Source organism: Suillus plorans (genome assembly GCF_016647745.1).
Source record: "Suillus plorans strain S12 chromosome Unknown HD556scaffold_1, whole genome shotgun sequence".
Lineage (NCBI taxonomy): Eukaryota > Fungi > Basidiomycota > Agaricomycetes > Boletales > Suillaceae > Suillus > Suillus plorans.
Genome location: NW_024537385.1, coordinates 1,696,422 through 1,722,274, shown reverse-complemented (window position 1 = coordinate 1,722,274; position 25,853 = coordinate 1,696,422). Strand labels below are relative to the sequence as shown.

The 25,853-nt window shown below is 47.8% G+C and overlaps 6 protein-coding genes across 6 annotated transcripts; 2 read left to right on the top strand and 4 right to left on the bottom strand.

The window, feature by feature from the left end:
* Positions 1 to 8,497: 8,497 nt before the first annotated feature.
* On the bottom strand, positions 8,498 to 9,884 carry HD556DRAFT_1259893 (uncharacterized protein; the record flags this gene model as incomplete). The annotated part of the gene is made up of 6 exons (XM_041299035.1): positions 8,498 to 8,675; positions 8,731 to 8,810; positions 8,861 to 9,244; positions 9,297 to 9,384; positions 9,444 to 9,550; positions 9,603 to 9,884. 6 exons carry the CDS (start codon positions 9,882 to 9,884, stop codon positions 8,540 to 8,542), a joined length of 1,077 nt encoding a protein of 358 aa, XP_041167971.1. The 3' UTR covers positions 8,498 to 8,539.
* A 1,641-nt stretch (positions 9,885 to 11,525) lies between these two features.
* Positions 11,526 to 14,537, bottom strand: HD556DRAFT_1302637 (uncharacterized protein; the record flags this gene model as incomplete). Its single annotated transcript, XM_041299519.1, has 4 exons — positions 11,526 to 12,092; positions 12,141 to 12,635; positions 12,682 to 14,312; positions 14,360 to 14,537. The coding sequence occupies 4 exons, from the start codon at positions 14,535 to 14,537 to the stop codon at positions 11,526 to 11,528; spliced, it is 2,871 nt and encodes a 956-aa protein (XP_041167970.1).
* A 145-nt stretch (positions 14,538 to 14,682) lies between these two features.
* On the top strand, positions 14,683 to 18,067 carry HD556DRAFT_1319346 (Lon protease C-terminal proteolytic domain-containing protein). Its single transcript, XM_041301279.1, has 11 exons — positions 14,683 to 15,303; positions 15,350 to 15,759; positions 15,806 to 15,897; positions 15,943 to 16,143; positions 16,193 to 16,309; positions 16,359 to 16,448; positions 16,504 to 16,600; positions 16,669 to 16,786; positions 16,842 to 17,542; positions 17,595 to 17,660; positions 17,715 to 18,067. The coding sequence occupies exons 1-11, from the start codon at positions 14,730 to 14,732 to the stop codon at positions 17,967 to 17,969; spliced, it is 2,721 nt and encodes a 906-aa protein (XP_041167969.1). The 5' UTR covers positions 14,683 to 14,729; the 3' UTR covers positions 17,970 to 18,067.
* On the bottom strand, positions 18,068 to 21,916 carry HD556DRAFT_1319341 (karyopherin Kap95). Its single transcript, XM_041301278.1, has 15 exons — positions 21,714 to 21,916; positions 21,596 to 21,654; positions 21,435 to 21,539; positions 21,102 to 21,380; positions 20,898 to 21,050; positions 20,701 to 20,850; positions 20,539 to 20,649; positions 19,847 to 20,490; positions 19,644 to 19,788; positions 19,521 to 19,592; positions 19,331 to 19,472; positions 18,945 to 19,279; positions 18,798 to 18,894; positions 18,510 to 18,748; positions 18,068 to 18,452 (listed from the first exon to the last, which is right to left on the bottom strand). The coding sequence occupies exons 1-15, from the start codon at positions 21,751 to 21,753 to the stop codon at positions 18,429 to 18,431; spliced, it is 2,595 nt and encodes an 864-aa protein (XP_041167968.1). The 5' UTR covers positions 21,754 to 21,916; the 3' UTR covers positions 18,068 to 18,428.
* Positions 21,917 to 22,676, top strand: HD556DRAFT_1319340 (U6 snRNA-associated Sm-like protein LSm7). Its single transcript, XM_041301277.1, has 5 exons — positions 21,917 to 22,030; positions 22,077 to 22,153; positions 22,209 to 22,291; positions 22,351 to 22,422; positions 22,477 to 22,676. Exons 1-5 carry the CDS (start codon positions 22,019 to 22,021, stop codon positions 22,593 to 22,595), a joined length of 363 nt encoding a protein of 120 aa, XP_041167967.1. The 5' UTR covers positions 21,917 to 22,018; the 3' UTR covers positions 22,596 to 22,676.
* On the bottom strand, positions 22,677 to 25,850 carry HD556DRAFT_1319336 (uncharacterized protein). Its single transcript, XM_041301276.1, has 11 exons — positions 25,448 to 25,850; positions 25,309 to 25,395; positions 25,061 to 25,258; positions 24,983 to 25,004; positions 24,791 to 24,929; positions 24,710 to 24,741; positions 24,587 to 24,655; positions 24,423 to 24,531; positions 24,318 to 24,371; positions 24,204 to 24,263; positions 22,677 to 24,154 (listed from the first exon to the last, which is right to left on the bottom strand). The coding sequence occupies exons 1-11, from the start codon at positions 25,704 to 25,706 to the stop codon at positions 22,781 to 22,783; spliced, it is 2,403 nt and encodes an 800-aa protein (XP_041167966.1). The 5' UTR covers positions 25,707 to 25,850; the 3' UTR covers positions 22,677 to 22,780.
* Positions 25,851 to 25,853: the final 3 nt, after the last annotated feature.

The window sequence follows — 25,853 nt, the reverse complement described above, 5'->3', positions numbered from 1 at the left end:
TTATGAAATTCAACATAATCATCATGAAACCCATCTTCTCTGCTCAAAAGGATAATATCCTTGTTCTCTGCACTTCTGGTTTATCTACTAGGCAAATTGCCTCCAAAACTGGTCTTGGCAAGTCTACTATTGCTACAGTCATAAAGGAACACATGCCAGAGAAGGAAGATCATAAAATGGGATGTCCCCCTAAGCTTACTCCACAGAACAAAAGAGCTATTGTTCACCAAATTCTATCTGGCAAGGCTTCAAATGCTACTCAAGCTACCAAGTTCATCAATTCCATCATCTCCACTCCTGTCTCAACCCAAACTGTCAGAAACACCCTCAAGGCAGCCAATTTCAAGGCTGTAACCAAGAAGAAAAAACCTCTTCTCTCTGTAGCTCATAGGAAGAGAAGGCAGCCTAGCCTTTGCTTTAAAGCACCAACATTGGACTGTGGAAGACTGGAAGAAGGTTATTTGGTCAGATGAAACAAAAATCAATAGAATGGGGTCAGATGGCCAGGAATATGTGTGGAAAAAGGCAGGAGAACCATTAGGAGAAAGAGAAGTCAAGGATACACTAAAGTTTGGAGGAGGAAACATTAGAAGGAAGGATGAATGCAGAGTAGTACATCTCCATTCTAGAGGAGTGTTTACTCAAAAGCATGCAGGAGTCAGGTATTGATGAAGAAGACATCATCTTTCAACAAGATAATGACCCTAAGCACACCTCAAAACTGGCCACAAAATGGTTTGAAGACCATGATATCAATGTTCTATCATGGCCAGCACAGTCTCCAGATCTTAATCCCATTGAACATCTTTGGGAATTACTCAAAAGACTACTTGCTGCCTATCAAGATCCTCCAAAGTGGCTATTTGAACTATGGGAGAGAGTTGCAACAGAGTGGGAAAAGATTGCTAAAGAGGAGTGTCAGAAATTGATAGAAAGTATGCCTAGGAGGATTACAGCAGTTATTAAAGCTAAGGGGGGTAACACCAAGTACTAGAATTGTAGAATAGTCTTGGTTAAATATAAAGTCAAAAAAGTGTCCGAATGAGTCATGTATTTGAAATTACCATATCTTGCCCATATATGGTTAGATTCCCACGGTAAATATCTCGAATCCGAGCCAGGATATAGGGCGTTTAGACTCGTCCCTATACCATTTTGTTATTATTTGGTTCTGGCTTGCTATTGTCCAATTACTTGAAAATGCATAAACATTTGGACACTTTTTTGAGCCACTGTAGATTTATGAATGATAGTTAGTGCTCCCTACAGCCTACACACCATGCAGCTCAACTTGCTTTCAAAAACGGCTAAACGAGTCACCAAATTGACTGACAAGGCCAGAGCCGCTATCAAGGAGAAGCTTGATGGTGCCTTGACAAAGAAAAGGAAGAACCGCACAAGCGGAGAAAGCATGGCGGCCATCAAATCCAAAAAGGCAAAAGCTACCCCGCCAGATGGTTCTGGCGACGGACCATCCTCGGAAGACTTGGAAGAAATAACACCTCCACCGCAGCTGGCACCAGTACCGGTAGTACACAGGGCCATTGTTCGAACTGAGGAAGAAGAGGCTGCTTTGTATGACGATGTCGGCGATGACAACGATGCTGAGTGCCGATCGTCCAGCCCAGATGTTGAGAGTGCTGCTGACGAGCTAAGTATAAGCACCCTTGTTCAAGCAAACATTCTCGTTAATAAAAAAAATAGAATGGTTAATGAAAGAATGGACTTCACCTGTTTATGCGTTCTTTGACCCAACACCGCGCATCATCGAGAAGGATGGTCGGCGGGCCCATGAGTTCAAGTGTAGTGCGCAAGGATGCAAGACCACCATCTGAAGGTATTTGGACAAAAAAGATGCCCGGTCCACTAGAAATATGCGGAAACATGTCAAATCGTGTTGGGGTGATGTGGTACTGCAAGCTGCTGATGACGCGAAGGATGCCAGCGAGGTCCGCACAAAAATCGTTCCGGGAATCCTGCGAGACAGATCAATAACAGCATCCTTTGAACGCAAGGGGAAGGGGAAGGTGACATACTCCAACCGTCAACACACCTGCGCTGAGACCAAGTAAGTCTTTGACACTATGCAGCCAGACAAATTTAACACAACGCTGAGCTGAGCTTGTGCGCTGGGTCTCTGAAAGCCTGCGACCGTTCGAGATAGTCAAAGACTGAGGGTTTCAATCATTAATGAAAACAGGCCGACCAGAATACTACTTACCTTCCCCAACCACCATCTCGCGTGATGTACGGCTCGTTTTTGCGTGCACTTGACAATGCATTGCTAAAATGTTGAGAGTTAGTGACTTAATGCTCAATATGCATGAAACTGACTTGACTTACCAGGAATACAAGGGCAAGATCAGTTTTACTACGGATGCTTGGACTTCCACCAACCATAGAGCCTTCGTGGCGGTGTAGAGACTGACATCTCCGTGGCCTCGTAGAGGTCTAATTTCCGATGCATGTTGAATGCTAATCATTACCCGAATCATTCCCTATCATATCCGACTCAATACACACCGAACCCGAAAATCATCGGACATCGCACTTCGGACATCAGACATCGGACATCACACTATCGGACATCGCATCGGACTATCGGATATCGTGTGCACTCGTCCTACCTATGTCCTGTGTCATTTCGCTAGCCCCACTAGGTGCGTAGTTACTTGTTTTCACATCGCTAACATTGTAGACCACATTATTACATGTCCGCAACACCTCGTGTCTTATTACATAGGACATCGGACCCGAAAATATTGCGCTACTACTTTCGCCTACATGGTTCCGGACTTCTACGTATCTACATAAATATTGGACTCCCCATAGCATTACCATCATCCAAGTAGAGGAGAGCCGTTCTCCGACGCTTAGGGGTCAAACCCGATATTTCGTAGTTCTTAGTTGACATTGCGAATATCATCATTCCTTCACCACCCATATCCGTCATCGTTATTATTGCGCACACCTCTCACTTTCCCGACACTCGCTATAGCGTTACTATTAGTTTCCGATACCCCGAACCCGAACCCGATAACCTGAAACCCCGAAAACATCGGACCCGACGCTTTTGCATTGGACATCGTAATTATACCTTCGGACATTGTTTCCCGCGCTCGGACTATTGACCCCACATCACTCACTTACCCCCAAAACTATTCCCAGACCACAGACCCCTGGGTCGAACGCACTTGTCTCACCAAGTATAGCAGACTAGGCAGTGCAAGACCACAACATAAAGATATCAGTTTGGAGCCATCTTTGTATAGCCCCACTCTGAGTTGTATTCCTACAGCGGTATTGGTCCATCTCGAGCACAATGGAGTCCCACTGAGTCTGCCGTTAGACATCGTTGAAGTGGTGAAGGTATGTTGAAAGACTTATGAGGTGCCCACACACAATGACATGATGACTTGACCAGTCCCATACCAGTGCGGAACTTGCTGCAGTATTTGCAAAGATGCTAGAAGAGTTTGGAATATCAGACAAGGTACAAGGTGTTTAATAGAAAAAACTTACTTGCTAACTTGTTCTACAGATACTTAGTGTAACATGTGATAATGCCTCGAACAACAACGTCATGGTTGACGGGCTCGAGGACTTGCTTCCTGACTCTGGGGGGGCAGCGAGTCACACACGTGCTTCTTGCACACTGTGAATCTGATTGCCAAGTCCCTGCTTCGTGAGTTCGACGTAACGAAGAAGGCCGAGGCTGCAAGAGAAACAGATGATGATGTGGCGAGTGATACGAGTGATACGGAGTTTGCTGATCTGAGCAATGAGGTTGAGCATGAGGATGCCAGTGCCAATGTTGATGAGGAGTTGCCAGATAATGAGGATGGTTGGGTGGACAAGGTAGCGCTGTAGAGACTTGCGCCTCTCAATGCCTGACATACGGCCCTATGAACCACATATTCCTTACATGTTCCAGCTCTTATCTGAAGGATCAGTCATACGCGCTCCCGTGCGTGTGCCCTACGTACGCGCCTCGTTCGCACGCCTTATACGCATCCGTGCACCTCCCCTTAGGTCCTCGCGCGCCTACCCATCCATCCGTCTGTCCTATGTCCTCACTGATTTACTGGTGCATTATTTTTATCCCTTTCACTGAATTGACGTACACTCGGTCCGATCCCCACGCTTACATACAGAAAGTCTATCTTAGACTCAGAATATATTTAGAGTTGATATGGTTACTCAGTTCGGTACCGCGCTCGGAAGCGCCGCATAGCGCTATCTCCCTTCTTAAATAGAGGGAAGTTCTTTTTACTTCGGTTACTACTTTTCCCCCCATTTATCTCAGTATACTGCAAGTTGTATAGTGCACCTTAGTACTTGAAATCAGATTATACTCTCTATCTGCTACAGCTTGCACCTCCACTATACTTGAAAACACTTCCCTTATCGCTCATAAGTGCACTTCCACATACGCGCGCGCCCCTCGCATCTCGTGCGCCTTCGTGCGCGTTATCTTCTCGCACCTACCAGCGCCCGTCTAGTTGACAGAGTTTCCCTCCACCTTATTTGCGAGGAACTTCTCTCAGTAGCTGTCCTTTGGGTCAAGTCGTATTCTCATATCCAGGTCTTGCTGTAGAGCCCCCTTCTTTTAGTGTTTTCACCCACAGTCAAGATTCCTCACCTTCAGCGCTGTTGAACCAGGATGAACGAATTGAACTGCAAAGAGATATCCGACCGGTAAAGTTAGTGCTTTTGAAGGTAAGACAAAAAATACTCAAGTGTACCTCAATATTGATGGCTCCCTCTAGTTGTGCAAGCTTTCTTACAAACTGATCAATTCCACAACCATCTTGCTTCCTGCCTGGCGCAAAATCCTCCTCAACCTGCAAATGACTCCAATGAATATGCCACAGGACGTTTGCACCCGCTGGAACTCGACCTTCGATATGCTGGACTATGCTGTTGTCCATCGGGAAGCGATTGACACAGTCACTCAGCGGCGTGACCTAGGATTGCGCAAGTTTGAGCTTGTTGACAGTGATTGGGAGATTGTCAGCCAGTTGCAGGATGTATTGAAGGTAGGCGTGGGTCACTTACTGCACTGGAAATTGCTTACTAAACATGACATTCAAGATTCTCAAGGACGTGACTTTATTTTTCTTGCGGGGGACGCCTAACCTTGCAAAGGTTATTCCCGCAATGGATTTGATTGACGAGCGACTCACCACCTACTCACACAACCGGAAATATTCCCGTTCTATCCGTGTGGCTGTTCGCCTTGCAAAACGAACCCTCAACCGGTACTACCAGTTGACGGACAAGTCTGAGGTATACCGGATTGCTATGGGTGAGTCTTTTTTTGATTTAAATAATATTATGATACTGACCTTTGTTTATTTATTACTACAGTACTGCATCCACACCATAAATTGGCCTATTTCAAGAACGCACGGTGGGAGGACGCCTGGATTGAGACTGCGGCCACACTTGTCCGCAACGAGTTTGAACGGTCATACCTTGAGGTGGGGATTCAAGAGAACGGTGATGATATCGAGGTGTCGAATACTATGGCTCATGAGGTATGTGTTTTTCTTTATTTTTGCATGGCTCATTAACTACAACTTGACCTTTTAGAATTTATTTGACAATATGCCAGCTCTGGCACCACCCAAGTCAACTGACCTGGGGGATGAACTCGAGCGCTACCTCAACGCCGATATTGAGGATGTCCCCGATCCTATTGCCTGGTGGCACGAGCGCTGTGCAGTATATCCCCACCTTTCTCGTATGGCCTTAGACTACTTAACAATACCTGGTGAGTCCATGCCTGCCCTCCTTTATGGGTTCGTTCTGACATGTTTTTTATCACACTTACAGCTACATCAGTCGATGTCAAACGCCTGTTCAGCAAGGGACTCCTTCTGTCTCACTGTCATATCCCGCATTCCGGACCAACATCCGACGATGTTCCCACACCTCATCCAGACCTCCGGACCTCCTGTCCATGTCTCCAGACCCAATCCTCTATCCGTCTGGATCCCTGTACTCCTGCATCTGATATCCGGATGCCAGATCTGATATCCACATCTCCGGATCTCCGGATCCGACCTATCTGTCATGTCCAAACCCAAACCTTAAATCAGCGCCCATCCCCTTATGGTAGTCACCTGTCTCTGGACTTCCGAACATCTGGATCCGACCCACATCTATCTTCCTTGCCTTTTCCCTTTGTATGTTCCTTCTCAAGTTAGTGTCATATCCCACGTTCCGGACCTGGACCTATCACGCATTCATCTCCGGACATCCGGATCCGACCCGCGTCTATCTTCCGTGCCTTATCCCTTTGTATGTTCCTTCTTGAGTTAGACTTCCTCATTTTCCATACCTCGTTTCATTTCCGGCTTTATTTTCCTATGTCTTCATCTCCGTCTTCATTTACTATTTTCCGATAGACTAGTGTTTGACTTTTCTACATCCTCCGTCCACAGCCTCGCATAGCTTCGGACTGCGCTGACTGACTCTCCGTTAAGTCCTCTGTAGTATATAAACTCTGTAGAATCTTTGTACTTCCTCAGTCTGAATATTACACATATTAGTCCTCGCACTAGTCTTCACACTAAGTCCTCGTAACAGTTCTATTCCTCCGACTTAGTAATCATCCATCTCAGGCCTAGGGAGGAATTGCCTAGGCCGGAGCTCCGCTCCTCCGCTTCTCCGATCCACCATTCCTCTAATCCTCCAAGTTTCCGGAAGTTCCTCCGGAACTTTCCCGCGGTCCTCCGGACCTATTCTGCTTCGGACTTTGTCCTTGCAGCCTTTCCTCTGTTTGCTTCTACTCAGGACTTGTCCTGAGTAGCCATTACACATATCCCCATCAGGACGAAACTCCATCATAATTTCCGGAACTTTCCCGCACTCATCCGGAAGTTTCTCGCACTCGTCCGGAAAGTCCTTCCGAAGTTTCCCACACTTCTCCGGAAGTCCTTCGGACTTCACTGGACTTTCTCCGGACTTCATTCTGAAGTTAAGGGCACATACTTGGGTAAGGGGCGCACTGCACAAGCTGAAGCCAAGCCCCTTGGAATCAGTCCTACCCTTTGTGCATGGTTTTAACACTCACGTGCGTTCACGTCTGACGGCTCAGTCTACTCGAGCACTCCTATGCCTCGGTTATTGGAGCCACCTCAACCTCGTCAAGATGGAAGATGTTGTCAAGATTAGTTCCCTACCTGATGTTGAGGATGCTAACGAGCAAGAGCTCGAGGATGGTTGGGACCGCATTGAGTAGCTACATAGTCTTTTTTTGTAGTATTTCATTATATAGTATGCTATACCCTCAGGGTATACCCACCATGGGTGGTACCCTGGGTGTTATATCCTCGTACCCATCACTACACCCATACCCTCAGCGCGGGTATGGGTACATCTCCGGGTAAGGGTATGGGTGGCACCTGTGATACCCCGGGGTTTACCCGTGCACATCCCTAATGGTGAGGGCAAGGATGAAGGGAAAATGATAGGGGGCCAAGTGACCGATGTTACTTGTAACACCCACCCACCCTCGCAGCTCACCTCTCTCTTTCAGGTTAGTCCCTTGGGGCCAGAAGACGCTGCATGTCCTCGCTGTAAGATTAATAGAATCACGCGGGTCTGTAAGATACGGACACTCTGCTCAAAGTAAGTAAAGGTGAATATATGTGGAAATGTAAGTATCTCACCTCAGTCTTGCGCGCAAAGGCAAACGTCTGAGGTGACAGTCTGATTCTGTAGCTGTCTAAATAGAATGAAAGATCTTGTTATGACAAACGAGTCTGAAACCATGACAATGGTATATCTGGCACTGGCCAAAGCAAAGAAAGGTTTCATAGGTACAATGATAGGTAAGTTCATAAGAGCGCACAAGAGAATAAAGTAAAACAATAACGGAGAACATACGAGACAATCAAGCACCTCTCAGCTGCGGACACACTTCCGATTCTAATACTCGCCCAAAAACTCTCATTGATCATCTCAGAAGTAATTCGTTTAGAACTCATTCATTGCCTTGTCCCTCATTAGATTACCATATAACAAACCATCCTTTCCTTCAGAACACATCTGAGTAAACCTCAAAGACCCGAAATAGCGAGAAGTGAGACTTGCGAATTGCTGAAGAACTGTACAGAGGATGCTGACAAATATAAAGGAGGCTGTAGGCTGACAAACATAGAGAAGCAAGGATCCATCGAAATATTGCAAATGCTGAAAATATAACCAGCTGACAAATATAAAGAACCAAGGCCCAAGGGGTACAATCAAAAGAATGGACGACGTGATTAAAAGAAGCAAAAAATGATCGTGAGAACAGGCTAAACGAAAGCATCACTTTTGGATTCACCAGTGATATATCACTAACACATTAGCCGCTACTGCTGTATGGAATACTATGTAGCAGAGCAATTAATGTATTATATTTTCACTACTGCTGTAGAATAAATGATGTATCAATATCACAGTATAGCCTGGGAAAGACAGGATATCGAAATATTCAAAATAAACAGGTCAGAGTCCAGATCAGATACCGAGAACTCGATTTCCCCTAACAAGTTGGATGATATCCACTGGTGGCGGCAAAGGAGAGATAATCTGCTAGGTTGTCATACGGGATAGTGCGTGTATCGCAGAAACCGGTCCATGCGCTGATAATACCCCAGAACTCAACGACATAGTCAGTGCTTGAAAACGAAAACATATTCATAGTCATTCTTCAGAGATCTCGTGATAACTCACGAGGTTGGATACGGCCCATCATTGTCGGTTTTCTCGGGCATCCCTCCCAAAGTTCCACCGAGGGATGTCCATGTGCCTGTCTGTTGGTAAAGCTCGTCAAGTTATCACCATAGCTCAAGTGACAACTTACCAAGCCCCCGTAGTATGCATCGATCACGTTTTGTTGAGTCATTGACGCTGCTCCACCCGTCATATTATAGAACACTGCTTCAGAAAGCTTCGCCTCTTGAGCAGTAGTGGGCACTGGAGAGGCATTTAACGGGTATACTTGTTGCAGTAGGACATCAGTGTTGCTCCACGCATAGCAGAAGCTCGCGAGAACGCAGTATTCATTTTGGAAGAGACCCTGGGTCACCCAAAATTCACACTGAGTAGCCATTTCGGTGCATGAACCATTGTCTGTTATCGGTTGGGGGACACATGGGATCATTTGGATGGTTGGCACCGTTGTGCTAGTGTTGCACGATGCCACTGCGGGACACACTCCGGGGACAGATGAATACTCAAGCCAGTCCTGGAAAACATGTAAGGAGAAATATTATTGTCCAAAAACAACGAATACACACAACAAGGTTTGCATAAGGAATGTTTCCAGTAGCGCAGAACCCGGTCCAAGCAGCGATGGTCGACCATTGATCAGTAATGTAAGTGACGCTGCAAATAAATTTAAATCGTCAAGAGTCCGAACCCCGATATATTGTAGGAAGACTTACTCGTCAGGGTAGGAGCCGCCAGGAGTGATGGAAATCTGATGATAATACGCATTGATGTAGTTTTGTTGGGTCATGTACGAATTCCCATTTGTTATAGCATAGAAAACCTATAGTACCACCAGATCAGCAAAGAACACAAATATCAAGCTTTATTCGGACAGATTCAGTCAGCCGGGGTTGAGTCGCAGGCGCTTTGGATACGTTGAGGACTTGTGCAGGGCTCTCCATGCCAGACAAACATGCAGTTAGGAGGAAACACGACGTGTAGTTATAAAAGTTGCTGAGATCAACCATGGTCGCATTACAGCTGTTTTGGAGCGAGACACATGACTTGAAGGCGGAGGCTAGTCCACTGATATCCTGCCTTGGAATGAGTGACGAGGGAAGGGCAGTAACGAGGCCTATGAGAGCAAGGTAGAGAATGGATATTAGTGTGTTCATTTTTACTAGGCAGAGACACTAAGAGGAAGGACAGACAGGATCACAAAGATACCAGACAAACCGGCGAACCTCAAAATACTTATAGGTAAGAGATCGGCTGAAATGAAGTTCATACCACATATCTCTGTGCTTGGGGTGGGTTGTTGACCCGATTACCCGCATTCAAATGTCATCAAGAACGGAAACCTGCGGAAGCGGGAATGACTAAACACACGATGGTCATGTAACCACGTCGAACGCGACTGCAGGACACCCGCAAGTTTGCGTTGCGATGCAACATCCTGACTCCTGTGAAAGTCAGGCGTGGTGGACGGTCTTGAGGGATGCGTGGCACATCACGACCTGTGTCCTAGTTTGCATAGCACAAAGTCCGCATGACTCGATCTCGTGAAGAGATTCAGCGCTGGCAGCGAGGAATGACAAGTCGGTTAGAGCAAATGGGGTTGAAGTAGGAACTCTTGCCTCTCAAGTCCATCGAGTTATGTGAAGTTCGTTGAACGTTCGACGTTCATTGGCATATGGAGCAAGTACGATTTTGAGTCTTTGAACTTGAGTCTGAGACAAATGTAGTTCAAATGAAAGCTTCAAATTGAACTCAGTTACGCTGTTACACAGTGTAACGGAACGAAATTAATTTTGGCCCAACATATCGAATTCAAAAAGATAGTCACCGTTAACGGTTCTTTTCAGCGTTACGAGCAAAGCGATAGCAACAACCCACGCCAAGAAACGAAGAGTCATCAGTATGTACATGCCCATTTATCATTTGTAATGCATGGATTTATGAAAATCGTTATAGTACTTGACCACGTTCCTTGACAACTTACACGGTAGTGCTACAGCTACAGTCTACAGGCCTACAGCCACTTCCTGTCGATGTAGCTAGTAGTCGTAGTGTTCTTAGCATGCAACTTTGAGACTTTCAACAATGAACATGCCTGAGAGACATCAGATATGAAACTGTTTATATATTTTCTACAGTTGCGAACTTCAAAGACCATGAGGCAGGAGGAGTGCGCACCCCGCTTTGCGGCGTGTGATGATTGCCGCTTCTAGCATTCAGACATTGCAAAATATCTGAATTTGCTAGTCTACAAAATCATCAATGCATCATAATTACAATAGATATATCAACTACAAAGCATACACACAGCCAATCAACCAGGCAATGACAGGCACAACATACAGCAAACAGATCACTAAAGGACGCCACGAATGGCATGCCATAAATCAGAGAACAAAATAGAAAATAAAGGTATGAGAGAAAGAAAAGTAACAGAGAAATAATGGTATGAGGAAAATAGATAAAGATATGAGATGGCAGACATACAAAGATTCGATGCAATAATGCTTCGGTACCATGGCCATAAAACAGTGCAGATGAGGGGTATCGACTTCGACTTTGAGATTTGAAATATGACTGCGACGTTATATGTCGGATCAGTACCGTGTATCAAGAGAAAATATGCGTAGAGCAGGCGTGTCCGAGAGCGAGCGAGTAATTGAGGGGGATGACTATATGCGGGCGGGGATTAGTGATGCGCCGGGACAGGGCGGGTGAGGTCTAAATTAGTATAACCCTCTGTGGGGTCGTCGAAACTTGAAGCGGAACAATTGATGCTGCGTCGTTGCACAGCAAATCTAAGCAGGCACAACCCTTCTCGTTGCCTTCACCCCTCTAGCGTTCACAGCCACCATCACATTCTCCTTCTCATCAACCTCACTCGGCACGCTCGAACTAACACTGACCCTCCTCGTACCAGAGGCAACAGGCGTCTTCAAATTACTCTCTACAGAGCTCGTCGACACCCGCCGCGTCGCACCCATCCCAAGACCACTGGGTCTTGGAGTCGTGTTTGATTTGCCGAGGGACGAAGGTGCGTGGGATGTAGATGAAGCTAGGGATGTTCGGGTGGGGGGTGTAGTTGTAGCAAGTGATGAACGGGATTTAAGAGCTGGAGGCCCCATTTTGCCAGGGGGGTTGGCGGTGGCATTGATACGCACGTTGCGACTGAGACTGCTCAGGCTCGCGCGAGGCGCTAAAGATGTAGAAGGCGTTTCCGATTTCCCGTCTTTCGATGCGTCTGACATAGACGAGGGAGGTCGGGATGAAGAAGGGGTTCCAATCATCGATTCACGCCTTATAGCCCTGCTTGGGACTGGGGTATTTGATGCCGCAACACTCTTCAGCGAAATCTTTCTCTTGATCTAATATCACGTGAGACACAAAACTAAAGATATTGAAGGAGGACTCACGAGTTCAAGTTCTTGTTGTTTCGAATCCAAAGCGATATTAAGCCCGTTGACATCCTCCCGATCTCTCTCTCGTTCCTTGCGCAACTGCACGATAGTCACTTCACGCGCAGCACTCGTCTGCTGCATCTCGTGCACTGTTCTCCTTAGCTTTGCAACTTCATCCATTAACGACCCCACGCGCTCTTTACTCATGCTCAACATAATATCGCTCTCTGCCTTTTCCCGTACTGCGACTTCAAGCTGCATGCGCAGGTCTTTTTCTTGGGTTTGGAGATCTTGGAAAGTACGGGTTTGGGAGGAGAAAGCGCGTGAATGCTCAACTTTGAGAGTGGCTAGTTCTTCCCGAAGGGATTCAGCTTCATCTCTGTGTGTGAGGAGGGTGGTGGTCAGGGTTGAGATGGAGGCGTCGCGTTCTTTGATGTTGGATTCGAGGCGGGAGACATTTTCGTTCGCAAAGGCGAGTTCGGCGGTTAGGGATGTAATGTGGGATTCGTGCTGTGATATGTTAGTGAGATCAATTGGAAAGAAGGTGACGCCGCACCTCTTCAGTGGTTCGCTGGAGTTCTGATTCGAGTTCGATGCGCTGGTTCTCGCCTTCACTCCATTCTTCTTCCATGTTCAGGAACTTGGTTTCGAGAGATTCAAGGTCGGATTTGAGAACTTCGTTGTCGTTCTGGAGGTCTTCAATGTTGTCGTGGAGTTCTGCAGATTCTCGGTGGGCTGCGTCGAGGTCCCCGTGCGCAATTTCGATGGCGGTGGCGTGTTCTGAGTTGATACGCTCCAACTCTGAAGAAATACGCTGAACAGCATCAGCGAGGGCGTTCTTGTCCGTCTGGAGAGCCTCGTGAGCATTGACCATTCGCATTCGTTCTTCTGCCCATGCCAGTTCAATGACCTGATGCCTCTCTCGTTCCTCCCTGCTTGCTACGATGAGAGCTTCCTCCGCCATCGAAGACCGCACAGAATTAGTTGTGAGGTAATCCATCTGTTCTCTGGCTTCCTGAATCCCTTCGCGCAAGACACGTTCCGCGTCATCTCGACCCTTCAACTCCTCATGCAGTTTGTTCAGCTCCGCTTCCTTTTCATGGAGCTGTTCGCGCAAGTGAGCTGTATCCGCATGGTCTTGCAATGCTTCCTTTTCGCGTTCGAGCTGTGATATTTGGCGATGGAGCATGCGAAGGGCTTCACCGCTCGCCTCGTCCATGACGCTGCGCTCGAGATTTTCTTGTCGGGAAGTGTCGACTTCTTCTTCGAGGGTACGACACATGCGCTCGAGCTCACCTGCTTTCTTCTTCCAATTACGCAAGACGTTTCTGCTCTTTTCTTTTTCCTTTTCGGCGACTTCTGTGCGTTGGGTAAGAGCTTGAACAAGTTCATCTCTAGCCCCGAGGTCGATCTCGTACTGCGCACAGAGTTCCTGTGAGAGCGCTAGTTGGGTACGTAGGTTCCAGATAATGTCTTCCTCTTTGGAAGCTGTGCGGGAGTGTGTTGGTTGTGGAGGGGTAGGAGGAATCATTGTTCCTGGTGTGTAGTAGGTCGTTGCATTTGCGCGGAATGGGTCTGGTGGCTCCGAAACGAGTACGAGTGAAGCGTTTGAAGTGTCATTGATGTCAGCTTCTGGTGCGTGTTTTCTGAGCATTATTTGGAATACTGTGTCGCTGAGTGCGCGGGAGCGACGGGTTCGTGGTGGAGGGGAAGTGGGTGGGATGCTTATGTCGCCTGAAAATGTAGAGCTTGTGGGAGACAAGGCGAAGGAAGGGTCTGCGGGAATTTCTGGGAGGCCTCTGAAGGGAGTTGAAGTTTCTAGAGGGGGGCCTTCTGGGATTTCGATGGCCGTATCTAGCATCGGTGTTTTGAACCCTTGTGGTATTTCAATTCCAGGACTCAAGTTGAATAAATTTGAAGAGTCTGCTTCTCCGAATACGTCCATTGCAGAAGGACGAGCGACTCGTGCTAGACGATCTGCGAATGAGATTGGAGATGGCTCGGAGGTGGAAGCTGAAGCATCTGGGCTGATGGCTTTGTGGGCACCTCGAGAGAAGAAACGGACGTTTTGGCCAGTTCCTGGTGTCTTTGGATCACGGAGAATTGACCTGACGCTGCCTTCGAGTGAGGGTCGAGATGAATCTCGAACTGTGTCAGATGAACCTCGAGTAAGAGACACTTGTGAACCTGTTTAAATGGTCAGAATACAAACCAATGGAATAGAAAACACTGACTATCTGATCTTAAGTGAAGATGTGACCTGACTTTCTTGGGTAGACTGAGCTTCTTGGTAGTCTCGTGAAATACGGATAAATTTGGATGTTGCTCATAGACTCTTGACAGAACGTCTGTTGGTTGATCTTGGTCGGCGTCCTTGGTTGGTTTCAGAGCGTTGCTTAATTTCAACCACATCGTCGATGACGATGACGAGAGGTTCTTGCAATGGTTCAAGATTGGTTCAAGAAGAACAATACTTGGTTCATTTTGAACGCGTGATCACATGACTTCCGCGTAAAACATCACGTGAATTGTGGACTTACCGGGTCCACCGGGGTCCGGCAACGACGACGAGCTCGATAACAACTGACATTGAGCCCGACGACGATGACAGTTATGGGTTCATCTAAACTTCCAGTCTTGTTGCTCCCTCATCCATTAATTCTACTACCAACTGCTCGACTCACGCTTCCTATCAGTCGTTCACTCGCTGACGCTATTCTCTCGCTCTTGGATGATTCAGATGCAGTTCTCGCTGCCATTCCACTTCCAGCTCCTGACTCGCCCTCAGAGGTTACATACGGAACTGCTGCAAGAATAGCGCGTCTTGTAAGACCAAGAAATCAATCTTCTCCCACTCAGCCCTATCTACTTTCCCTCCACGGTGTAGAAAGAATTCGTTTCCCCTCTCCAATTCAGATAGACCAATTAGACACTCTTCCTGTTCATAATGTCGTCTATTCTTCTTCTGATGGAATCCCCTCAAGAGACACAGTCGAAGCATTCAAGCATGCTGCTCTCGTACTCCTCGACCGTCTCGCAAAGGACTCTCCGCAACCACAACGCAAAGACGACTGGCTAAGAGTAGCTGCAATAGTAGAGGATATCTCGGAGCAACGCGCTGCCTGGATGGCAGATGTCCTCGTAGCTGCTGTATCATCTCAATACCCGGACAGACTTGGTCAGTATTTTTCATTTCTCATGTCTATTCATTAATCTTTCTGCAGCATTCCTCGCTGCTACTGAGGTAGAAGACCGTCTCCGTCGCGCTACAGAACTCTTCGTCAAACAGTCTTCCATTCAGGAAGTGTCAAAGAAGATCGCATCAGCCGTAGACGAGTCATTTTCCCGCCAGCAGAAGGAATACTTCCTTCGTCAGCAATTAGCTGCGATTCAACGCGAACTTCATAGTTTACAAAGCTCTCCTGCTAGTGTTGGTCCTGGGTTCGGTACAGGAGGAGCTACAAGCGAGTTGGACGATGACGACCAGGCAGATGCAGATGACCTTGCCGATTTACGCCGCAAGATTGAAGCTTTAAACGTTAATTCAGAGGAACGCAAAGTCGGCGTTCGCGAGTGGCGCAGATTGAAGAGGATTCCTCAGGGAAGCGTCGAGAATGGCGTTATTCGCTCATACGTGAGTACAATCCACATATCAAAGGTCTATACTCAGTACCGTACAGCTCGAATGGCTTACATCTATGCCATGGCCATCAAACTCAACCACTACCCCTCTTGACGTTCTAAAGGACCCCAGTTTCCTCACCAGGGCACGGTAAGTTGCTCCCTTACCGTCTGTTCTCCACTCACTCCCTGTTAGCGCGCAACTCGACGCTGATCATTACGGCCTCGACCAGATAAAACGCAGACTTATGGAATACCTCGCAGTCGTGCGTTTGCGCGCCATTGCGGATACAGCTCAGACCCAAGCTCAGGGGGACACCCCCTCGACGGATGCTTCCCTAGGTGTTACCCCCACCCCGCCGAAGAAGAGCAAGGGCGTAAAGGGACCAATACTCTTGTGCGTGCATCTTGCATATCATGGGCATAACCGTCGAATAGTTATGCAGGTTCGTCGGTCCCCCTGGGACAGGAAAGACATCTCTCGGACAATCTATCGCAAAGGCTTTGGGAAGGCCATTTCAGCGGATATCACTAGGCGGCGTTCGGGATGAAGCAGAGATCCGGTCTGTATCCCCTTTTCTCACCTTACTCAACAATTGAGTTTAGTAACAGGGGACACCGGAGAACCTACGTAGCATCTGGTCCAGGCTCCATCGTTCAGGCTCTCCGGAAAGCCGGCAGAAACGATCCCGTTATATTATTGTAAGGTCCGGAATTTCAGCCAGGGATGGTTGTAACGTTGAAATTGAATGAACAGGGACGAAGTGGATAAAGTAGGACATAGTAATTTCCATGGTGATCCGGCTGCTGCTCTCCTCGAAGTTCTTGATCCTGAACAGAATCATTCATTTAATGTACGTTTCCTTCGCATTGGTATTGTCCGTGATGGATTTGACTGATTGTGGGGATGGTGATGATGCAGGATCATTATATTAATGTACCCGTTGACCTCAGTCAGGTGCTTTTCATATGTACATCGAATACCCTAGACACGATATCTGCGCCTTTGCTGGATCGATGCGAGGTGGTTGAATTATCAGGTGAGTTTCCCTACCCCACAATCATCAGCATCATCTCGAATTAACACACCCCAAGGATACACCTACGACGAGAAATTGCACATCGCGAAACGTTTTCTCCTCCCAAAGCAAATCAACGCCAACGGGCTTTCGGATTCTCAGTTAACGCTGACCGATGATGCACTGTTGCATGTGGCTACGATGTATACACGGGAAGCGGGTGTTAGGAGTTTGGAGCGGGCAATCGGGGCTGTTGTTAGGTTCAAGGCTGTGGAATGGGCCGAGTGGCTTGATAAGGGGAACGATGCCGCGGGAGGGGAGGGGAACGCGATGAGGAACGAGAACGGCAACGAGAAACAGGACGGGAACACGAATGAGAACGGGGTTGGGAATGAATGGCGAGCAACAGTAGAACCCCATGAACTCGAAAAGATCCTTGGTATACCCCGGTGGGACGGCGAAGAACGCGATCGGGAGGAAAAACGGGGCGTCGTATACGGGCTCGTAGTCACCGGTATGGGTGAGGGGGGTATCTTACCCGTCGAAAGTACCGCTCTTCCGGGGACGGGAAGGTTGAAGCTTACGGGGAGCTTGGGGGACGTGATTAAGGAAAGTGGGGAGATCGCATTGAGTTGGGTGAAGACGCATGCTTTTGAGCTGGGGATCACGGCTGGGAGGGGGGTTGATCCGCTCAAGGTTCCGGATGTGATTGATGTGCACTTGCATTTGCCTGCTGGGGCGCAGAAGAAGGATGGGCCCAGTGCGGGCATTGCTATGGTGCGTTTTCTGTGTGGTGTTTTTTGGAGGGAATGGATTGATGGGTGACTAGATATGCGCATTTGTGTCTCTTTTGAGCGGGGCGTGTGTTCCAAAAGATATTGCTATGACAGGAGAGGTGCGTGCCCAGTGATATAGAATAAAGCGCGTTCTGATTCGGATTTCTGTCTAGATCACACTTCGCGGGCGCGTGACGCCCGTAGGTGGAATTCGAATGAAAGTGCTCGGTGCGCACCGTGCACAGATCCGCAAGGTGATCTTACCGTGGGCGAACCGTAAAGATGTGGAACACGACGTGGCTTTGGAAGTCCGTCGGGAAATGCAATTTTTCTTTGTCAGGACTATCGACGAGGCTCTTGAAGCTGCGTTTGGGCGTGGTGCGTTGGGATGGAGGAAAGAGACTGTTCTGTTGGAGAGCAGACTGTAATGTAATTTCTCTTCGGATCGCTTTGTGTACCATTCATCTTGGTCGTTGCTTTCTTTCGATCTTATCGCTATGTATGTACTCCCTGTATTCAATCTTGTATTACACAAAGATTCCTGAACGATGCCTCTGATTCTGATTACTCGAAGGAATGATAACTAACTAATTGTGGAATAGGAAGAGGATTCGATAAGGGATACAAAGGACAGGGCGCAAAACCGCTTATGTAGAGAGACTCCTACTTGCAACACCTCCAGCTTTCGAGTTCGTTGGAGAAAAAAAGAACAAAAACAGTAGTAAGACCGTCTTCTATTACATGCAGATGCAAAAAAAATGATATCCATGTGCCTCCTTCAGATGGCGATTGAACTGACGGATGAGGAAAAACAAAGTGACAGAATGAGAGAATGAGAGATAGATCACGTGCAAGGGATGAGATGTATATTAGCGTGGAAGGGGTGTCTATGCGGTCGCACGTTTGATCATCTGGGTGGTGGAAGATTAGTGTTCTTGGAGACGAAGAAACAAGAGGAAAATACTCACTTCACGTGCCCACCGCAGCGTCTTCTTCGTCTCTTGCTGCATACCGCGCTTACTACGGAATTCATGTGCGATCCATTCTTCTAGCAGGTGTTCTTTGATCTGGCCGTTGGGGAAACAGTCTGCGAGGTCACCGATGAGGCCAAAGGAGAGTTTCACAATGGAGTCGGATCTCTCCTCGTCTGCTAGACATTGGTGGACGAGCTCGAGGATGCTGGGTACGTGAGGGAGTAGTGCGGGTGCTAGGGACGATTGTAAGTGGCAAAATGAGTCTACAAGAAAAACGCAAACTTTTCTCGGTATTCTTGAATCCAGTGACAACCCCAGTGTATGCCTCTAGAATTCCTTCCCGTAGTTGAGCGACATAGTCCATGAGATCAAAGTCAAGCTAATGAGCACCAGTTAGCACTGAACACATTCAGAAATAAACCAGCTCACAGGGTTAGGTTGCACTGAGCCCGCTTGTCTCAGCACGTCCATGGTTGTATTCAAATAAGGATCAAAAGCAGGTCCAATAGCGAGCGCGATATCGCCAAAGCAAGATAGTATTGATATCTTGACATTGCGGTTAAGAACGTTGCTCTGCAGGTTCTCTAGTAAAACGTTCATGAACGCGCCTGCGTACTGGGCGCTCTGATCGCCAAGTGCACGTGAGATATCTCCGATGATGCCAACAGCAACCATGCACAGCTGGGTATCTTCATGTGCTTTGAGGGCGGGATACAGGAATGGCAAGAAAGCTTGAATGTATGGTGCGAATCCAGCTTCCAATGCTGGCGAAGAAACTCAACATTGGGGTGGGCGTGATCGAGAGGGAAACGTACCGGCAGCTAGCGATCCAACAACCAGGAAAGCATCTTCGAGCACTGTTGATGTCTTTCCTGCTCCTTGGATAAGCTGGAGAACGAGGGTCATGATTCGATCTGCCATTGGTTGAATGCCTCCGCTGAGCCTCCGAATAACGCTCTGTGGATGTATGAGCTACAACGCGAAATAACGAACATGATGGCTTACGATGACAACACTGCAGAGATTGCTCTGTAGCTCATTCCAGTTATTGCGGTCGTCAACGCCGACGATTTGGTTCTTGAAATGGACGTAAAGATACAAGTAAAATCATGCAGTGAGGAAACGCACCTGCATGTTCAGAAGTTGCTCCATTCTCTGCAAAATAGCAATGACGGTGTTTTGCACCACAGGAATACAATCTGTAGTTGAATGGGATACATAGGATGTGATGGCTTCATATGCAGAGGTTCGGAAGTTGGATTCGTTTGCGGTCCTATGAAACAAGATCAGACTGAAGGTCACGTGAACAAAAAAAAATAAAAAGTACGGACGTCTCGGTAACCCGCAAAAGGGCGCTTACTATCCCCTCAAAATATGGTGAGAGCGGGCTCTCGGAGGCAGAGGTGATATATTCGTCGAGGTATATTCCGATCTGATCAGCGAGGTTCATGAGTGCCCAACAGCAGTTGGTCACGATGCGCGGGCGATCCGAAAGACCGTTGACGAGCGCCGAAATTAGAGGATGAAGATGCACGTCGGGCTTGATCGTTATAATTAGAAGATCGCAGATTCGTCCGAGTGTCCATGCTGTTGTATCTTTCACATGCAGATTCTCATCGTTCATCATGCCGATCAGAAGGGGAAGCGCCTGGTTGACGAGAGGGGTGAGAACCTGGGGATCAGGACCGTCCAAAATAGAGCCAAACGTCATTACGGCTGCTTCGCGCTGGTGCCAGTCTTGAGCCTTGATGTGTGCCTCGATGAAGGGGATGACAGCGGGAACAATTGCATCTGCTACGGCTTGAGCCATGTAGTTGAGACAAGTACCGGCGCTCATGGCAAGGTTCCATTCGCCTTCGTCGGCGTCTTCTTCTTGTTGCGTGAGGAGATTAAGAAGAACCGGAATTACTTCCGGCAGGGCAACCTTGGCAAAATGCTTGGACTCTAGTTCGGGCGGCTCATCGTATTCGGCAGCCTGCAGAATACGTGATTGGTTTGAATAGTATTTGTGCATGCCGCGTACCTCTCGTGCCTCATGGGCGAGTTCAATCTCTTCCTCACATACAGTAGTCCAGAACTCTACGGCTTGCAGTGCGACCCGTTCATCAGAATGTTTCATGCCCATCACAGTAAGCTGGAAAGTTCTGTCAGGAGGACTCAGGGCAGGATAAACAAGCGGTCGTACGCCAAACAAAGCCTGTTCCATATAAAATGCCATCTTGTCGTAGTACAGTGCCATAATCTTGACTAAACATTCGAAAGCGCCGACTTGCACTGATACTGACGGGTTCTGGGTAGCTTCGCAGACGACCTGCATGATGTAGTTTCGCTCTCCCTGATGCGCGTCAGTAAAGCAAACGCCAGAGATTGAAAAAAAAGTACTTCTCGGTCGAAATTGTCCCGTACGAACTCCAGGGAATTGAATAGCGCATGGACCGCAGCAAGCTGTACTTCCGACGATGGCTCCTCCTTGCGAGCGCCATGAATTACAGCCGTCAAAATCTCATTCGACCTCAATGCCAAGACTTCCGGTTTCTGTGGCGCGAGATGAGGACAAAGTGGTTGAGTGGCACAAGGTAAACGTACTATAGTTTCACAGATGTAACCAATAGCTTGCAAAGTGGCGATCTTCAAGTTTGTGTCATCAGACGTGTTGATAAAACCGAGAAGAATTTCAACGAGATCTGGCCATTGGCCGACGGGTAACTCTACGGCTGCGATCGCAGAAACGACTTGGGCAGCCACAGCACCTGCTCTTGGTTGAGGTGATGCAAGAGTTAAAAGGGATGCCTCTTTGATCTTTTGTCTAGCATCGACATCGAGGGCCATCCATCTTGCAGAGTACTCGTCTTGCCTTGTTGAATCCTATACACGATGTTTAAAGATCATGACAGGTCACGAAGAACGCGTTTTACGTACACGGGCAGAGAGAGCATTTTTGAGTGCAAGACCAGCAGCATTGCGGGTATGGATTTGAGAATTCTCGTTGCGGAGCTCATCTGATAACATCAACATATACACCGGCTGTGAAAAGTCTGAGCATACTAAAGGCTAATGAACAAAAGGGTTATTGAACATACATAGTTCTCCCTAGAAGCGCTCTCAAGTTGCTGAGTGGCAGTCTGACGCGTTGTAGCATCTTTCAAGGGCAGATATTAGCTTAGAATGAACGGTCATGAAAATTGAAAAGTAACCTACCTGGAGATAGGGTATTAGCAAGGAGTGCGCTGGCGTTCATGATTGAAGAATCGTTGCAGCGTGACAGTCGTTGATATTTAAAGAGAGATAGTTTGCGATTTTGCAAGAGGAGAGATCAGTTAAAGCGTCGTTGGTGCTAGGAGAAGTAGCAATGATTTGGATCAAGAGTAGAGTCGAAACGATGAAGAAACCCTTCAACTCAACAAACAAGCGGCTTTTCAATTTTTGTGTTTTCTTGTCTTGCTGCCAACAGCAGCCTGCAACAGCCTTGCAAGCAAGTAACCTGTGCACAAGTCACTCAATTAATGGCAGATCGCGTACGATTCAATGTCTTAATCATTTCATCTACTAATTCAATCACAGGGTCGTGCTCCAGCTAGAGGTGGTCGTGGAGGTCCTCCGCCGCGAGGTAGACCGATGCCAGCTTCATCTGATGTCAAGTGAGTCACCCCAGAACCCTTATCTGAGTGGCTCCTCATGTTGGAAAGACTCAAGTAAAGGCAAGCGGGAGGCTATCCTCGACCTGTCCAAGTACGTCAACGAGAGAATAAGGGTCAAATTCACTGGCGGTAGAGAAGGTAGCCAATCGACTAACACAATCGATCATCTTCTGATCAGTTTTTAAAAAAAAATTCAGTGACAGGTATCCTGAAGGGTTACGATCAACTGCTCAATCTCGTTCTTGACGGGGTCGAGGAACAAATTAATGGTGCTGCCATTATAACTCCCCTTTCAGAGTACACCGCTGACAGTTGATCCCCAGAGCCAGAACCTCAAACCCGCTTGCTGAACCTCGTAGTCCTTCGGGGACCGACCATTACCCTCCTCAGTCCTGTCGACGGCTCAGAGGAGATTGCAAACCCTTTCGTAGCTCAGGAGTAGACAGCACCATTCCTCTTCAGTAGTCCATGTATCTCCATCTACTGTTTGTACACCCAAATGTGACCGCTTGTTGCCTGACTACATTTCGAGAGTAAATAATCCTGAACTATGGTAAGGTCAAACCGAGGTCCGAGTAAGCACGTGTATGTAATGTCTCCCCATTACCGATCGATGCGAGCCTAGCGCTATCGCAAAGCAACATCAGGTGTCAGATCCACCGTTGCTGGATCCGCACGAATGCGTCTCAGGCGAGGAGCAACCATCTTGAACGTGTTGTAACGTGAAAAATCATCGACCGCATGTTGTTGGTGCAGCAGAGTCGGTGAAGGAGATGGCGAGCAACTTCCGGATGTCGGCGAAGATGAGTCACTTCCAGGCCCGCATACCATGCCTATGCGTCCGTGCATGCTATTGCGCAGCGGAGAATGAGGTGGCGAGCCCGGAAGATGTCGTGGTATGAGTTGAACACGGGAGGTGATCGTAGCAGTGGAGGGTGTATGTGAATGTGAATGGGTGAACGGCGCCTGGGAGATCGACGAGGGTGGAACCTCTCTGGAGATATCAATTGTAGCGGTATTGTTAACGGTTTGATCAAGATAGTTTCGCATGTAAAATGGCACATTAGATGACAAGTGAGATGGTGCGGGTGCGGGGTAAGTGGGAAAACGCGGCTGCGTGCCCGTGGTTTCATAAAATACAGTGTTGGTCGAAGCAGACGTGTCTGGAACATGCAAGCGAGAGGATTGTGACGTAGATATCGATGGTCCGAATGTAGGAGTATATGCAATGGATGTGGCGGAAGGCCAGGAAAAACGATTAGACTTGCCATTTGGAGGGCCAGAGTGTGAACGACGAATGAGCTCAGCTTTGTAAGCAATTAGGGTAGCCTCGTTCGGCGGAACCGAATTTTTGTCACTGGGACGCGAGGATCTCGAGGGCACTCTGCCTCGAATGCTAGGTCCAACAACAGACGTTACGGGTTCGGTAAAGGATGTGGATGCTAAGGGAGTTGCACGGGATCCTTCAGTAAAGGACTGAACAGATTGGACTTCATCGGACTCAGTAGCATCTGATCGACGCTCTTCATCGCTGAGGAGATCAAAATGTTCAGGAGATGACGCTGGCTTCCCAGCCTCCCGCGCCATTGTCGAAGACGTTGCCAACGCCAGGCCTTGGTCAAGCTGATCTTCAAATATGGCGTGGTGGGCAGGCGGAGCCTCAGGTGGGGGCGGGCTAGTCCACTGGGTCCTTTTTGGTGCCATGTGCTCGGGTGGGGTACGAGATGGAACACAATTATCGCCCGAATGTCTATTTTCAGGCTCAAAGAACTCAGGTTGGGGTGAAAGTCGCTCAGCGGATGCTCCCTTGGGCCTCATGGAATTACTGCCAACAGTGTATGGTGTCTGGGGGGGGATGGAGAGGCGAGGCGGGACGAAGACGGATGGAGGTGACGATGTTTGTGGGTCTTCACCTTTTTCTTCACACAGTTGAGCAAGTGCGACAGAAGCCCGAGGGCGCATCGCAAGGATCCTAGATGCACGCATGAATTCTCCACGAATCTAACGCAGACGATAAGTAAGGTTACAATAGACTGAAAGGCTAACATACCTGGTAAAGCCCTTCTTTTGTTACGCATCGGGCAACATTGAAATCGATCTCAAACGGATCCTATGATTCGGAGAACTTGAGCCGATCATAGGGGAAAAGTTACTGTTCGCGTACCTCTATACAAAACCGATTTCGCTCTCTGGAGTCATTATATCGGCCGGCTGCCAGCTGCATGGCCCATTAACACGTAAAAAGACGCAAGGATGCTAAGCTACTTGCCTCGTTTTGCCATCCCTTGCTGTCCTTCTTCAATAGGCCTCCCCGAATGGAAGCAACGCCTGTATTGTAGGTAAAATCACGAGAATAATATCGGAAGAAATCAATCAACCTGTTTATAAATAAATTCAAACTCTAAACCAGGAAGCGACCGAGTAGTGACTTACAAATCAGCCACGCTATCGGTATTAGATGATTGCCATCGCTGGCGTAGAAGTTCTATATCGTCAAAAAACCTGCGGCGTGGAGTTAGGGACACCTCGTTGGTGATGATAGCCAAAAAGACCGACCAAGTATTATGCCCCCCAATATGGGTGTCCTCCTGAAACCGCTCGATATCAGGTGGAATATATAAGAATGAATCTGCACACCTGAGAAATTGGCCGTAGGGGAGGCATTTGTTGTAAATTTGGTAGCACAGGCGGATTCTTCACATGTATAAGGAAATATATGACAAGTAAAACGTAGCCGTAAGATGATAGCGTCCCCTGGTACGGAGAATTGATGTTTCTGCTCGAGATGATAAGAATATGCAAAAGCATCATATATCTAGATATTCCTACCTCCGCTTGCTCCATACTTTGACTATCACAGAGCCAATGAATCATCGAAGAAAGCTGATAATCAGAAATTGGACTCACGGAAGAGAACTAGTGTCCGTACACGGGTGGGATCGATCATAGCGTAGCACATGAGCAGCCTTGTATTCTCCAGGGCGAGTCTATTCTCAAATCCGATATCGCAAGCGATACCATGTGGTAGTCCAGGAGATGGATCTAAGGAGAGCTTGACGATTGGTATACGTGCATGAGGTAGAGGCTTGACGTGAAACTTGGTTTCTGGTAGCACGATAAATGAATGTCGACACGTAATTCCAATGCCAACTAACCGCGTTCAAGGAGGTCGCCGAGCATCGTAACCATGTCGGATGCAGACAGACGCTCGGCAGAATCGATGAGGCAGCATAGATCCATATCTATAGCAAACTGTAGCCTATACGAGCAAGAGACAAGCTATTCCAAGCTCACCTGAGTTACGAAGGCTAAAGCCGTTTGCGGTGCTTCCGAATGATAGTAGTCGGCTGTCAGGTTCGATTGTGCGAATCAACCTCTCAAGGAGTTTCCTGACGTCTTCCTTCACAGCCATCTCTTCTTGGGATGGAAGAAGGCGAATTACGAAGTCGAAAAGAGCTTGTGATAGTTCAACCACGAAGAAACGGTGTTTGGAAGCATGTCTCCGCTGTGAACTATAGGGACTAGACTGGACACTGGATGAACTCTGCGCCATGCTAGAAACAGAAATCTAAAAGCTTGGGGGACCGCTCTGGTGGGCAACAGAGACAAGCCCTTGGTGCCTAGGGAGATGGGAATTGCTTCCACAATAATTGGCCTTGAGGAACGTGATGGTCAGCAACTTTCCAAAGGGTCTGCCCAA